This window comes from Podarcis cretensis (genome assembly GCF_951804945.1).
Source record: "Podarcis cretensis genome assembly, chromosome: 5".
Lineage (NCBI taxonomy): Eukaryota > Metazoa > Chordata > Lepidosauria > Squamata > Lacertidae > Podarcis > Podarcis cretensis.
Genome location: NC_137174.1, coordinates 25,249,377 through 25,265,886, shown reverse-complemented (window position 1 = coordinate 25,265,886; position 16,510 = coordinate 25,249,377). Strand labels below are relative to the sequence as shown.

Sequence of the window (16,510 nt, the reverse complement as noted above, 5' to 3'; positions counted from 1 at the left end):
CGGAGTTGTGCGCTCAGTCACGAGTTTGCCTTCAATCAGCCAAATCAGATTATTTCCTATTTGTGACATAAATGGCACACTAAAAATACACCCAAACTACTGAAAGTGACTGGCACGGTCCAGGTTAATTTGTCTGGTTCTGTTGGAGGTTTTCATTTTTAATTTTGGTGTACTTCATACTCTAAAATGCTATTTTCTTCACCATTTTGGATACCGAAAAAGAATTGTAGATTGGAAAAGAAAGGAAGTATACAATTTTCACCAATAAATTAGGTAATCTGAATTAGTGCTACGTTTTAGGAGTGCTTTATATATTTATTTGGTGGTGAAGGCAGGCTCACAGTAACCACTGAGGCCAACATAGAAAAGTATTTCAAATTGTGTGCATGTTGGCTGGTGTTTGGATGACCTGCAGCTGTGTCCCATTCGCTTGGAACAGGATTCTATTTTGGTATAATTTCCTCTGTACAAGTTAAGCCTGGTACAGAGCTTAACTCATCGTATTTCATAACATCATATTTCATTGTATTTCATAACATGGCTGGGCCATTCAGTGGCCTTATGGCTTGTCCTCCTTGTCTTGGGTATTGGAAAGTCAACTTCTTTTCTGAGAAACCCTTGTATAGCTTCCATGGAACCCAAGGCTTCTTGCGCTTATCTTTCATATTAATACAGGCCATACGTTATAGCTATACAACATTCCTTTGCTACTGCCGGTTACATGTTGCAGTGGGAACACGTACATCTTCCCCTCCCCTTATTCCTCACTCTTCCCCTGGAACAGAGATGCTGGTAGAGTAGTCCAGATTTCTAAACAGTTCAGTACCTTGATTTAAGATTGTATGTCTGAGAATTATCCAACCACCTATCACAAAAAAACTGTTTGTCAAATGGCCAGGTTTTCAACAGCTCTTCAAGTTCTATTTGCATGGTAGTTTTGGAACTCCATTCAGATGGTAGTAAAGAGCTAATGATAAGCTGATAAGTGTTGGAGAAGAGTAGAATGACTTCCATTCTTCTCTATCTACACTCTGGAATCTACAGGAGATTCCACATTCCAAGGTAGCTTGTTTGGGTGGAAATCTGTCTTAGTAAGTATAAGTGAATACAGGCCATTGTTTAACAAGTGATAACTTGCTTCCAGTGTGTGTGACCATTTTACAGAGCCTCAAACACATTACTTTCCGATGGAATCAGTGATAAATTCAAACTCTAAGTCATCTAACCACAATTACGGCTGCAATTAGGGATGGAAGGACCTGCTAGTTCTCCCAGTTTCTCATTTTTTTCCAAATCTTAAATTCTGCTCTCTAGATTTCTGCCACAATTTGTCAATTTCCTCGCAAAAATTCACCAGCATTTTGGTGTGAATTTATTCTAGTGAACACATTTTTTCATACCAAACCCCATTGTACTCTGAGTCCCCACTGAACTCTGGAGTACTTACTTCTGAGTAGACAGTCTGTAGACAGGACTGGACTGTAAGCAATGAAAATTTAAGAGGCTGCACATGTGAATTGGCCCTGTGTAGTAGCTAGCATACTACTGTTCTACTGCCCTGTATTGCCAGTGACATTTTTTATTATTATTTCCTGCTCCCAAAAGTTTATTTCATCTTAGAAAATTAAAGTACAATGCAGTGATACATACAGATGATTATTTATATGAGAAATTTTAGCAAAAAAAGTACACAGATTTCAGATGTGATTGAAATACATAAAAATAATAATTTAAAAAGCAATGTAAAATATAAACATACAATGAAGGGGAATATATATATATTTAAAATCTTGTATTTTTCTTCACATGGAATAGGGAACACAAGTTGGAAAAAACAAAACAGTAAAACGAAAAACAGCCAGCAATAGGGTGGGTTGGGGGAGAAGACAGTGATGAAATGGCAAAAAAGAGAGAGATAATAGTCCAGGCATAGGCAAACTCAGCCCTCCAGATGTTTTGGGACTACAATTCCCATCATCCCTGACCACTGGTCCTGCTAGCTAGGGATCATGGGAGTTGTAGTCCCAAAACAGCTGGAGGGTCAAGTTTGCCAATGCCTGTGATAGTCTGTGTTGAGAGTTGTCAACCTGTTGTCCGGCAGATGTTGAGAAAGACACTTCCAATCAGCTCTAGCCAGCATGGCCAAAGTGATGGTGGGAGTCCACAACATCTGGAGAGCACCATGGTGCCTGTCTTCAGTGTTTTCATTTTTAAGTAGGAGGAAGGACCCAGTTCCCAAAACAGTTCAGCTAATTTTCTACTCTGAAAGTGCATGAATGCCCCAGTTGTACTTTTTTAAAAAAATAAAATAAAAATGGAGGTGATACATGCCTAAGTACAATGGATCCAGGTGGTATACAATGGCTACCATTATGCAGAACCTGTGGTGTTATTTTTTTCAGTCCCTAAGGAATGTTCCTCCTTCTGGCAGCTATTCTACATGATCAGAAATCCCATGCAATGTATTCCTTGCTGGACTCTACTACTTTAGATTGCATGGAGAACAGCATTTCCAACTTAGTCCATTTACTGAGGAGCCCAATCAGCAAGTAACATAGCTCTGTAGTGTACACCTGGCACCAATATCGAGTCTCTCTTCAGTGCCAGGTGAATAATTTTCCCTAGCCTTTTCTTTAGTTTTTATGATTTTATGCTAATTTGTAGTGCAATTTACTGGGTGATCAAATTCATTGTATTTATTGTATTTTCATTTTTATGCTGTGCACCACTCAGCGAGCCCAGGCTGCAGAGATGCTAGCAAATATTTCAGTAAATAAAACAAAGCGTGAGAGCAATTCACACCACACATACAGGAGAAAGATCAAATAATTGAATGCTCATACGTGAAATATTTCTTGCAAATACAAAATCAGCATGTTTGAGAGATACTTGTAGCCTGTCCTTCTCCCTTGCATACTTGCTTTAAATATGCAGACAGGTTTTTTTTTTTTGTTCAGAAAGAGGGATCATTCAAACATTTCACACACACAGTTTGAAGTGATACTGTCCATCACTGGATACATTACATGGGACTGTCACTTGTGAAGCTTGACTCTAAGACAGCAGGAGTTTTTAGGATGCAAATGTTTTGAGGTAGGTTAGAATACACCCATCATTAACAGCTATGGTATTATTCAAGCTAAATACACTGAAAGGGGGAGGTTTTCTTTTAGTTGATACATCAAACATTATATACCACTTACTAGAACAAAAGAGCTCTAGGCAGTTTAAAATATTCATGAAAAATACCAATAAAATTGTATTTATGATGGTTGTGGCATTAGAGATCACAATAAGGCACAAAACATGTAAACCTGGTTAGGCTTGTAAAAAGAAAAAGATAAAAATGGTTGACACTCCTACAGTGCCAGAGGCAAACCTGTAGGAACAGGTCATCTCTAGTTTAAAAGCTTTGTACACTAGAGCCTTCAAAAAATTATTGGTTTGCAGGAAGATGAGTGAAGGCACTGACAATAACAAAATGCCAGTATTTTAGCTCCTGCAGTGCTAATCTCACTATTGGCCCTTTGAAAGCTGCTAAGAGGCAAAAGACATTCTAGTAGAATGTTTTTCACATGGTCTGATAAGGAGCAGTTAGGCAAACACAAGTTGCTTTCAGCTGCTAATAGCAGCGGACCTAACAGACAGCTGTTTTCGCTACACAGCAAAATGAAGGTTAGGGAGTGGGGAAAGATACTTAGCAAAGCTGAATCCAGTACAGTATTTAAAGGTGGCCTTGTTGAAAGTCCCTTTTCCACACAACTGATAAAAGTACTGGGAACCTGTCCTCCTTTACATCTTACCTTCCCAATGTGATTACATAAAAACCCTGTTTTAACTGATGGCCGCAACAGATTGCAAAAAAGGATTTATTGATGGCTTGAAATGTGCCCGAGGGCCTCTCTCCTTGATAGTAATTTCTGGGACTCCCTAGGAACTGCTATAAAATTATGATGTAAATTAGATTATTAATTAGGACAGGTTTAGACAATTCAATGTGCATTATTTTTTATCGTTATCAGGTGAAAACTCAATAACAAACTGATGATAGGGAGCTGTAAGGTATCTAGGAACTTCATAAATGTAAGCACCAATGCTATTTTTCTAGAAAAAGACGTACCGGAACTCACCATGAATGCCTCCCTTGTTCTCTTACAATGGCAATGATGCCCACCTGAGAGGTGCCGGAACTGAGTTCCAGCTCCCATCATCTCTGATCATGAGCCATGTTACCTGGTACTGACAGAAGTGGGAATCCAGAAGGTCACACATTCCCCATCTCAGACCTAAAAGTAGCCAAGTCAGTGAATAGCTTGCAAGTCATGCCATGATCAGCATCAAAGTGGCTTCCTCTGCCTAGATACTACCTTAGAGAGGAGTGGTCTGTTTCTGTGATCTACCCAAAGTTATTAATCCATTTTTCATTTCTTAAAGTATCGCCTCCTACTGAACTTACGTTAAAAATATACTCCCAGGAGGAAATTCCCCCGAAATGTTTCAATCAAATCTTCCACGGTTGGTTTGCCTTAAAATCCTGGCTGTAAGATCCCTGCAGTGCTTGCAGGGCATAGTTGATTGAAATTCTGCACTGCTACAGTGGCCGGTGAGCATGGGCTATGCAAAGTGCCGACTTGATGGCAAAGCAGATCTTAGAAATGGGTGGTTAGCATTTTGCAATGTTAGAGAGCATTTAGCAAGTAATGACTAGGCTCTGGCAATTCCAAGAGACAGTCCTATTAGCAAAACTGCAGATTCCAAAGCATTAGTGAAGCTGGACACAATCAGAAGCCCATTGGAATTCTGTGCAAGAAGCAGACAAAGAAAGAATCCCAACAATGAGAAACAGCAAAGAATGGCGAAAAAGCCCCTTTCCCAAATGAATGGAGAGTTGAATACCTTGATATAAAAAGAAGTTGACCTCTATTTAACCATTCGTTTTTGTATTTGGCTACAACTTTGGGGCATAGTTTGTATTACGTGTGCTTGGGGAAATAATATGACCGCTGTGTTGCATTGTAAGAACTTTGTATAGGTAGGACTTTTCATTATATTATTTTTAATAGTGGCACTCTTTGATATTACGGCTGAAAGGAAATGCCTCTCAAAATCCCTTTGCATATTACAAAAATAGTAGAGCTACTCCAGGTATATCTTGTAAAATAAAAACCACTTCTGAGGACTAGGGCTGGATGGTATCTGGTTTTCAACATTGTGATATATCACAATGCCTGAACACCAAAACATCTGAAAAAGTGGCTAGGCTCAGGAGGGAGGGAGAAGCGACCAGGAGGAAGGGAAGGAAGCTTCCTGCTTCCTCAGTTAGAGGAGTTCCTAGTGACTCGCTCCCTCCACAGCCCAGTCCCGGCCTCAGCAGAGGGAGCCTGAGAAGGTCTCTCCCATATGCCTGCCTGCAAGCAGGGTGGGCTGCCTCATTCTTCCTGCGACTGACCAGGAGGAAAGAGGCAGCCCGCCTAACTTGCTTGGGGAAAGGCAAACATGCAGACAGGCAGATGGGCAAGCTGACAATACATTGCGACTCCCTGGCTGCCGCCAGCACAACACAGGCAGGAGTGAAATGCACTGTGATGGGCCGTGCATGTATTGCCAGCTCAAAATGTCCGAAACTGGTTTCAGACAATGAATGAAGTACATGCGCATCCACATGTAGACATACCTTTTTAAAAAGTTGTGCATTATTCACACATAGTATGGCAGCTTTCTCCAGTCTTAGGTTTTCAGATGTTGTTGGACTATCCCCATTATCCTTGACTATTCTGGCTGTGGACAATGGAGGTTATATTCCAGCAACTTCTGAGGAAGGCTGTTGTGTGAGATACACTTTGGGCACACCTTTAAGAAAAATGTACCTGGCAGTTTGGCAAGATGTAAAATAGGCCCTATTTGAATGAACTAAATCAGCAATTCCATTTTGCACCAAGAACCCACCATGTTCGAAGTGGTGAGAAATGCAGGGTAGAAAGCATGCGTTTTAATTGGTCATCCATCCACTGATTATAAATAATATTTTGCATTTCAACCAATAACGGATTCAATTTATACAAGTGTGCATGTATCACCAACAGCTAATTCATTATAGGTGCCATTTTGAGATAGTGAAGTGAGTGAACCTTGGAAAGAAAGACAATCCTTAATACATTTCTCTCTCTCTTAAAGTGGCATTCTAGAACAAAAGGTCTAAACATTTAACTTATAAATGTATCAATTAAACATTGTTCTCATTAACCCTGGCTGCCTCCCCACCAACACCACACCATCAACTAACATCCTAATCCTATCAAAGTTTTCTCAGAAACAGTTCCTACTTTCTTCAATGGATTTACTTGCCCAAATATAGGGAAAGTAGATTTGATGCAGAATCCATGACCCATTTTTTAAAAAGTTAATAGAACAAGGGCTATGATTCTGGGGGACAGAACAACTTAATCTCTCCCCTACTTCTAATTCTCTTGTCCTGATTAAAATTGCACTGTAGGTTTCTCCCTACAGGACAAACAGCAGCCACAGGGGGAAATTTCAGTCAGGAAAATGCTGTGGGAGAGAAATGTTACTGCCACATTTTCCACAGCTCTGTATGAGGCCTTGTCCCACCGCATTCAGATAAAAAAAACAACCTCTGGGACACAGTTGGTTTATATATTTCTTCCACATCATGTCTAGTTGTGCCCTGAAAGTTGGGCAACACTGACAGGGCAAATCAGCATTTATTTCATGAGTCAGTTTCACAAGGGTTTATTCAGAAGTTATGTCCCACCTCTTCATTAATTTGCAGAGGGCTTTTTTCTAAATAATAATAATAATAATAATAATAATGCATGAAAACTTGTATTTGAATGGTATTTTTGAATCTATTTTCTCACTAAATAGTTTTTTTTATTACTTCATAGTATACATTTATATAGGCTTTTTTAAATCCCAAAGCACACACTATATATAATACACATTTGGGTGTGTCTTTTGAACTTAGAACTGCATCACAATTTTGGAGAACTGAAAAATTCCAAAAATATCTACAGTATGTCTAAGAGGCTACTCTGAATTGGAATCCACAAAGAGCAAATTCCTCAAACACCCCTACTGCCATGAACATGCAGAAGACTGAACTTTAAAGTGTTCGGTTCAATTTAGTTTTAGTTCACTCACTATTAACTGAACGAACTAAAGGTTTCAGCCCTCATACTAATAATGTGTCTTTGCCCATAGATGGATTTCTCCACACATCATCTCTTCGTGAATAAGAAATGGATTCATGATACTCTTGGCTACGTGAGCAAATTAAGTAAGTTATTTTTTGACCAAAAAAAGTTCCCTTTGAAAAGAATCCACAGTGGACTTACATACAAAATGATTTCTCTGACTTGGATGTGAAGCATGGTAGCTGAAGACTTGGAGGACAAATTGAATGAACAAGTAGGAAATCCAGACAAGTGGAATGTTAATGACAAGTAGCATTATAGAATATAAGCCTTCCCATCAGTTTGTATGTGGTAGGCATGTCAATTAGTGGAACACTCTGACTATTCAGAAATAAAAATTAAAAGTGATAGGCCCTGTGTTCTTCCCCAGTCAGGGTGTAGCTGCTGTCATAACCCTCTGGTACAAAGCATCTGTTCAAGATGAAAAGAAGGTTAAAGTGCCTTAATGTCTCAAAGCCCAACAGAGAGGTGAGGTTGTTAAAGATTGAAACGGATGCAAACAGATGCTGTCTCTTTGCACGATATGGCTATGACAGGTTGATTATTATTGCTTTGAAATATTTGCAAGAAAAACCTTTGATAACAGGCAATTTCATATTCTGACTATAAGAGATACTTAACTAAAAGCCGCTCATTTAGCTCTGAAGAGTATTATTTTTAGAAAGAGACAAGAAGTGGGGGGGGGGGACATCAACCAGTGATGGGGCCTGAATGATTTATTGTGTTATTAATGAGTGGAATAAAGATTCATTCATCTGTTCAAACAAAGGAAAACAGCATTACATATTTCTCTAAAAGAGCTTGCCTTAGTTATGCACTGCTCCCACACTTCCTTTGTAAAGGGATATTTTCCTCCACAAAGAAAACTGAGTTACATAAGAGCACATGGGAACATACTGAAGTTCCTTGCTGCCGTATTTTGACATCATCCTCTGCAATCCCTCTCTGACTGCTTTATCAGCTAACAGCAACTAACTACCATAGAGACTTCACATCTTGGAATGAAATAATCTCTCAATGGTGGCAGAAGACACCTGGGAAGGGCCTTACTCAAGTCCCCATTTCACAAACAACCAGTTCAGTGGCTTCCATATGCACCCTCCCCCAAAAAAAAAATTCGCCAAGCTGAACACAGACCCTACTAGAAGCTCAATAAACCTCATGCTCTTGTGGTTTACCTAGGACTGCAAAAAAATGGGACAGGAAGGGTTGTTTAGCTCCTGTGAGATCACAATACATGACTATATTTGAGCTGTCTTGGTGAATCATGAGTTACGTATACCCAAGTTAAAAAATATATAGTTAAACTATTAAATGGTTTGAAGTCACTAGATTCCACCTGACCTATCTAGCTTGTTACTCAAGATTCATGTCACCTGGTGACTGCATTATTGCTTCTATTGCCTTAACCAAAAGATCAGAGGAGGGCCCCAAGTGAGGTAAATAGCCTTACACTTGCTCTCAATCTTCCCATATTCCAGGTCAAGTATTTTAACACCAAACCAGAAGGGCAAAAAGCAGTCCTTGGGGTCGAGGAGGAGGTGACATGTGGTGCAGGCTTGGCCAGCAGGTAAACATGGGATTTTTGTTGTTGTTGCAAGAATCAGGAGGTGTTGAATCTGTGTATTTAAGGCAGCCCTAAACATCCTTGTCTGTCAGTTTTAACAGAGGGGGCCAAAGGCATGGTGCCTGAGCTACTCTCTTACCCCTAAAGATGGTCTCTCCATGGCAAGGTTGAGGCACAATGGTGGGGCAATGTGGGAATGTTTGCAGTGCTGCTGCTGCCCAGGCTGTATCTGCTCTATAAATAAATACAGGACTTTAGTTGCCAGAGCTGACATTTTGGTACCTTCCATAAAACACAAACATTAGGGATTTTTTATAAAAAAAATATGGAAAAAGGATATAACTTTTTAAAAAGAAAGAAACCTGTGCTTAAATGTAATTATCTGCAATTGTAATCCAGTGAACTGGATTTCCACAGCTTCAGTTTGATGTAAGTTTTACATTCTCTACACTTAATTGTGATAAGAATAAAAGTTATGGACCTCTTTGGGTGTCTCTTGATGACAACGGTTGCTGCTCCACCACAACTCCAGGGCTGCCACCAAACAGGCCAGGAGCAGGCCCACTGCCAAAATGCAGAAGACCCCTGCAAAACTGTGAAGCTTCAGGGCCTTCCCATCCGTCTGTGCGTTGGTGTGGCTGTTCAGATCACAGCGTCCCATTCGTGGCCACCATTTCTCTTTGAACACATCCAAGTATCCAGCTTCTTGTAGTTCTAAGATCCTGCAGAGATCATTTTAGGGAAAACCACAAGCATTATATTTCTACAAGGAAAGCTTGCACAGAGGAAATCTGCAAAGGAAGAATATAAATGTGACAATCGGCAAGGTTTGTGCTACCAAAAAAATGTATACCCAATTGTACAATGAACGAGATATGAACACTGTAAAGTTTTGCAGGAATCAATATTAACTACACACTCAGAAAGTTGTGAATAAGGGCCTCTCAACATATTGGGTTGGATCCACCATTGTACTTGTGGGGTGGAAATGGTGTTACCGTTGCTGTTCAGCAAACTGTGGCACAAGTCTTTCCTCAGCATTATCTTGGTGCCATGCATAATGGTCAAAAATAATGTTGAGAACATTACTTAGTACAAATGAGGCCTCACCTGTGAGTTCAGAAGCGTCTCTCTGTTGAAAAGCAACCCCCCCAGCTGTGACCAGTTAGAGGAAGCAAGCACTATCAAGCTGTGCTTTTGAAGCACACACTGTGCTTGTGGGTAGGAGTGCAATAGGTCTCCAACTACAGGAGAAGTCCTAATGGCCTCTGTGCAAACCATTATAGGCAGCGATGGCCACTCCCTTACTCAACAAAACAGCCCATGAAGAAAGGCTTGACTAAGAGACCTTAGGGTACTAAATCTGATAGCCAGAAGAGGTACAATAGACACTGGCAGAATTGGGATGGGAAGTAGCCTTGACCCCCAAACAAAAGCCAACAGGTAACTGTAGAGCTAGGCATGGTTTCCTGCAATCAGCTTCTGTGGTACTGCATATCAGCACAGCAAGACTTAAGAGAGCATTACCTTACATATTCATAGCCCCATTTTGTTTGACAACTGACAGGCATGAAAACCCCTAAATTAGGCACCACAGGGAAAAACTGCAAACTTCATACAGATGCTCTGATGATTAAATCTCCAGGAGTGCTTCTGTTTAAGGATCATACCAGTCGTTGACAATAGCTTTGTACTCCTCCAAAGAGATTGTGGGAAACAGAAATTCAAGTGTGTGTGGTGGGGAATTATTTTCCATTGAAGCACTGCCAATCCTAAACTAGCACATAGCTGAAGATGTCAAACAGCCCTGCCTGAGATCCTGGCGATCCACAGATAATCAAGACTGGGCTGCTCTGACTCACGCAGGCTTGGTCATGTACACATTTTGTACAAGATGTACAAAATCTGCCCTAGCTACAATAAAACATGTCTCCACCATATTTGTCTCCACAGTCACAACAGGCACTGTAACTCTCCAGTTATTTGATGTTACCCTCAATGGCACACTTGAGACAGATGGATGACAACAGACAAAAGCTCTGACTGACCTGGATAGCCCCCAAAACTGCCCTGGTATAAGTCAAGTGCTACTTGATTATAGTTTAGGGAGATCCATCTTGAACCTGATCTTATCATGATCAGAGTGAATATAAGAGCATCATATATAGAACAGAAGAATAGAAGTATTTCTGCAGAGTGAAAACCATAACATATGCCATCTGCTTCCTTTCCTGCTTCTGGAAACATCCCCATGTGCCCCTGATGCAATCCCACACTCCCAGGATAAATTATATAAGCTAGTGGTGTTCAGCAAGGTAACCGACTGTTCTGCTTTCCTTTTTTCCACCTAAATTGTCAGTTCAGACTTCCAGGAATGCTCATGTTTTGTTTCCAAACCGAGACACACTAAACCAAATGCAATCACTATTGCACATATTGATTATGAAGGTGACATGTTGTTCAGGACTTGCCCTAATGAAATGGTAATTCTGGTCCTCTGTTAGCTTATTTTGGAGGAGATCTCACAGAATGTCACAAAATTATTCTTTCTGCTAGTAGACGAAGCCTCCTTTTGCAGAAGGCTAAATCTGGATCCAACCCATTATGCTTTTAAAATATACATCTGGTATTTTAAAGAGCAGAGCAAGAAGCATGAATTATGAATGTGGCAAAAAGGTGCTGGGAAACTTATTATCATACAGGTATACTCATTAGAGAGACAGGGTTGACTGCAGCTTCCTGTTGAGCAGCAAACCTGGGTTTGTTGCTGTGAAAAAGGTAAAGTGACTCTTAGGAGCACCTCTCATTTGCCTATCTTTGAGCATAGAATAATACACCACACATTTCTCACTGATTATTCCCCACTTGACAGTTTTCATTAATTTGTAGCCATGGTTTTCTACTCTCGCACAGTTCTTCGCCTGTGAACTAGTCCTAATTTAGAAAGGGCTGGACTGCCCCTCTGTCCCTGCGTCCCCCATACTCACCTGAATTGAGAACCAGATGGGCCATCCTGTGACCCTGAAGAAGCGACAGAACTGAAATGCATTGCTACAAGCGATATTCACCCAGAAGCAGCTGATTAGCCAAGGCTCTAAATGCCAGCAAATGGGATACTTGGCTTGGGGAAGGGGTTCAAGCCCGAGCACTTTTGTATTACCTTTGGGAGAAGAGATCCCTGTATGGACTGCCATGCTGGAGCGCTATCCCATATCCTTTGCTGCTGATGCTGTTTCCAATGACTGTCACAGAGCACTCATCGTCCGTCAATGCCGCGTACTCCACTACTGCAACATCCCACAAGAATGCGTAGTTGCCTTTCTTTGCCTGTAAAAACAAGGAACAAAACTTTCAGACACATCTTTAACTTTGATAGAATGTTATCATTCTCTTTCAAAAACTATCAGTTTTTGAACAGAGAATTATTTTTTACTCATTTTAATATAATTTTTTCCCCTGTTTTACAATTTAGAGTACTCATTTAAACATCTTTAAAATACCAGTGACTTCCCTTCTTCTTGGTTCATTTTGCATATCATAAATCCCTGCATATTTTACAAAAACTAAACCATTCAGTATTCCATTATTACATCCATCAAAACTTATTTACACTGTTGAATTTATATTACTGCTGCCAATGTTTTCAAGTGTACACAATCCCCCCTCCATATATTCAATATTTTTTCCCCCATTTTTCTCCAAACATATGTTCTTCTTGTTCTCTTATTCTATATTAAGTCTGCAACCTGTGCATATTCTGTCAGCTTAAGTTGTCATTCTTCTTTAGTTGGGACTCACTTTAGTTGGGACTCACTCATTTTCCATTTTTGAGCTTATGAAACACAGGCCGCAGTAGTGGCATACATGCATTTTAAGAATGCCTTAAAATCACCAAATACATTTTGCCAGACCCAGGTCTTCTCAAATTCACCTCTATTTTCACTGTGTAACATTTAGTGGTAACATACCTGTATATGAAATCCCCCCCCCCCAAAAAAAGCCATAAGATATTTCCCAAGATCAACATTCTTTTAACTTCTCCTTAATTTCCAATCTATGTTTAAGCTAAGCAGAACTATCAATTCAAAGTTGCTTCAAAATTCACTTTGCGGGGGGGGGGGGGGGAGAGGCTCACAAATTAATGTAGCTTACGTAACATTGCATGGTGAGTTCCCGCCCCCCCCCCCGGGGAAATAAATACACATGACACAATTAAGGCCACAACTTTATTGGTTACAGGTGATGAGCAGTATTGGCTTAGGCATTGGTCCTAACCTACTACATCTGGCTTCAGCCCATCCGCTTGAAGTCCGGGAAGGGTTAACCACCAGTGGGGGAGTCCTGCTGGTGCACATCAACTAGGAACTCCCCCGGGGTCACCGATAGGGGTGTGCCTTAGGCCCTCACCTCCATAGGCTTTGGGCAGGACCCCCCCCCCCCAGAATCCTTTATCAGACTACCCTTCATTATGCAGGGCAGGTGATGGCGATTCCTCCCCTCTTCCATCTACAGAACTATACCAATGCCTAACCGCCAATACCCAGAAAATTGTGACGATTTGCTACAAGGTAGGCGAAAACCAAGTGGCTAGTGCCAATTTGCCAAGTGGAAAAATTCCTACCAGACCCCTCAACAGCGACCAACCAAGGTCCATAGCAAGGTCAAGGAACAAAAACATTAAAGGGAGGGAGGGTGAGAAAACAGGAACAGCTGGTAGGCGGGAAAAGAGGGAGATCCCCAGTTGCGCCTGTATTAAATAGGGCAGGCCATGCCTCTGGAGCCAGCCAATTGGCTCGCCAGGGGGTGACGTGGCTGGGAATTCCCCCAATCACACGGGGGCTGGGCTCCAGTCGCAGCGCGCTTGGTGGGGCCGTGATGCCCGCAATCCCACCTCCTCTGCAGGGCGGAAGTGGCTTTCCAATGTAGAAGGACTCCTAAAATTCACCTCAAGTTTTATTTTGGGGAAAATTCCGTATCAATGTCATATTCATATATCAATGTGTTTTTGAAAGAAATTTGGGGTGACTTGCCGAAATCTCTCTTTGTGTGAAACAGTAACACAGTAAGTGAAAGACAGAGCAAATTATGTCTTGTCAAAGACATCTAGTTCGTGTATCGAAAGTGGCCCTAATGACCATTTCATCAAATCAATTATGTCTAGCCAGCTTGAATAAAAGTAGCCACTACGAGTGAGAGATGAGAGCCACAACCTTCCAAGATAATGTTTAAAAAAAGGGTATGCCCCCCACCCATACCTTCTACATATGAGTGACTTGCAAGAACTGTTTAAGTGTCCTGCTAAATTAAGTGAAGGATCTTGTAAGTATGTGATGGCTAGTTCAGACACAAAACCAAATCATGGGAGTAGATGGATGAGCTTCCTTATTGTAAGCCTTCCCTCTGCCCATGCAACTAACCTTAGATCTGGGATTGGTGCTAGGGCATCATTCTTGCCTATCATATGGGGTAGGAGGAGTCCTTACAGAGCATATATAAAGGGACTCCTTTGGTTCAGATAACTCCCTGATTCTGAAGGCTTATCCTACAGGGGCAGCAGAGTTTCCTGGAGCCTTAAAAACCAAGCTTAGTGGGCTTTACTGTAATTTGGGGGGGGAACCCAAGATTTTGAGGGTGAGTTGAAAACTTACTGAAAATAGAGATGCTATTTGAAAATAGCAAGTGAAACTAAAACTTACAAGCCTGTTTGGGGTCAGTTTTATTATTTGGGTCAATTCTCCCAATTGCTTTTCTGAAGAGATGTGGCGGCTGACTAGCATCCATATCTGAAATCCATCATTATAAGCTGAGAGGGAGCTTTCTGAAAATAAGCAAGCTTCCTGCATCCTCCCCAACACCCCCCCCCAACTCCTTCAAAATACCATCTAAGAATGCCAAGCCAATTTGGAATTGAGCCAAGGGTAGTTCACCCATCACTACCTGGAAGGTGCGGGAAGTATAAATGTTTTATATTTACACTTCGTTAATAGATTCAATAACGCTCTTTAATTCTTCATTAAATTTTGTGGTGTGCTTTTTCCTGTTACAAAGTAAACCTTTTTTGGGTGAAAGAATGAAAAAGCCTCATTTTATTTCAGAAAAGAGTAGCGTGCTTCAACTATCAGAAGTTTAGTTATTCTAAGGAAGCTTTTCTCTTGTGACATCGTAGGCTAAAGGAACCAAATTCTCCCACGAGTTTCACTTGTGGCTAATATTTACTTATATTAGTACACACCTACACATCTCTCGTCCGCAAATGTCAGCTCTAATTGGGATTCCAAACAGTGACTGCATGCTGTGCGCATGAGGAATGTAAATCATTTTCGTTAACATAAGATGTAAGAAATGTCTCTGGATGGGAATTCAGGGAGAAGAAACCTGATCGCTTTGCTTGGTTAAAGTAATCATTGACTTCCTAATACATTTAAGTAATATGTTTTTAAGTCTCCAGTGAATGTACAAAGCACAGTGGAACAGATGGGCTGGTGAATTTAATGCAAATAAATGAGTAATCATAAATGCAGGCTCCCAAGCTATTAAAAGGAAGTTTAGATCATTTCTGTTTTTCTCATCAGGTTCAGGGAAGCAATAATTTTGAATGTGTAATTAAATAAGAACACCCTCCCTCCCCCCTGCAAAAAAAGGCATATGGATGTTTCTTTTTCTTTTGGGTGTTTTTTTCTCTCTTGCATATGGTTCTGCAAATTTACATCAGGAATTGGGGACCAAATTAGTTGTTATTGTAATCAAATGCCAAGTGCTAAAACTGCTGCTATATGAATCAGTCTCTTTAACATGAAGTAGAAGCCACACAATGTCCCGACGTCACACAACACAAGGCATCTCCTTGCTTCCGCTTGCTGATGACAGGCAAGCACAGAAATTTGACCTATCTATGAGACAGGTTCTATTAGTCGTTGCAGAGGGGGAACCAGATGCACAGCACCTGTCTTTACCATAATGTTCAGATTGGCTCTTACTATGATTTAATCATTTAATTTCCTCTCCCCAAGAAAGTCTGGGAAATGTAGTTCTGTGCAGTGCGTCAGAAGATTCCAACAGAGAACTGTCAGTCCATTCACTCACGGAACCAATATTTCTAAAATTCATTGGTGAAAAACCATATCAGTAAAAACCAATATAAAACCAGAATATCTTTGCCACCTCCCTCTCTCTCTCTCTCCCCACCCCTGTATAGGAAAATCCCATTCCAGCGGTTTATCATCTTCCACCTTTAACCAACAGTAAGTCTTTTTTCAGTCATTGACCCTTGGTCAACCCTCCAGGTCCCTCATTCCAGGGGTGGGTGTGGCCACCCCAAACTCTTGTGCATGCACACATACTTAGAACCATGCAGATTAGCTGAGGGGGAGGGTTTATTAACCCCTTTCTGCTCATCAAATGATAGATCTGATGACTGGGGAGGGGGTATTTGCATCTGCTTTAGGGTGCCCACCCCAGCACTATGTCTTCTCCCCACTACACCCTGCTAGCTGGCACCACCAAAATTGTTAGATCTTAAAGGGAAGCAGGAAAAAAAGGGGGTGAACTAAGGATTAGCCAACTTTGTTTTAGAGATCTAGGCAAACGGTAATTAGACTACCTTCCCTTAAAGATGTTTGGTCACAAATATTTGCTGAACACTTTGATGGCATTTCAAAAGATAAAAGTGAGGAGTGAAGAAATGACAGAATGTTGAAAACAAAATCAGGTTCTTAGCCTTTAAACAGGG

At 40.9% G+C, this 16,510-nt stretch overlaps 1 protein-coding gene and 1 long non-coding RNA gene across 7 annotated transcripts in view; one reads left to right on the top strand and one right to left on the bottom strand.

Moving 5' to 3' along the window:
- The window catches only part of GRID1 (glutamate ionotropic receptor delta type subunit 1), a 721,020-nt gene that overhangs the window by 15,165 nt on the left and 689,345 nt on the right, over positions 1-16,510 (bottom strand). For 3 of the 6 annotated variants that reach the window (XM_079975593.1, XM_079975595.1, XM_079975594.1), the window contains exons 14-16: positions 11,942-12,108; positions 9,263-9,503; positions 8,921-9,010 (exon numbers count right to left, since the gene is read on the bottom strand). In XM_079975593.1, coding sequence (XP_079831719.1) covers positions 8,921-9,010; positions 9,263-9,503; positions 11,942-12,108 — 498 coding nt within the window. Of the gene's footprint in view, positions 1-8,920; positions 9,016-9,262; positions 9,504-11,941; positions 12,109-16,510 lie in introns of all 6 variants that reach the window. The other 3 variants (XM_079975597.1, XM_079975598.1, XM_079975596.1) reach the window with 2 other exon arrangements.
- Positions 1,061-8,914, top strand: LOC307215982. The gene is made up of 3 exons (XR_013838839.1): positions 1,061-1,091; positions 7,222-7,297; positions 8,696-8,914. It is a non-coding gene; the product is annotated as an uncharacterized lncRNA (long non-coding RNA).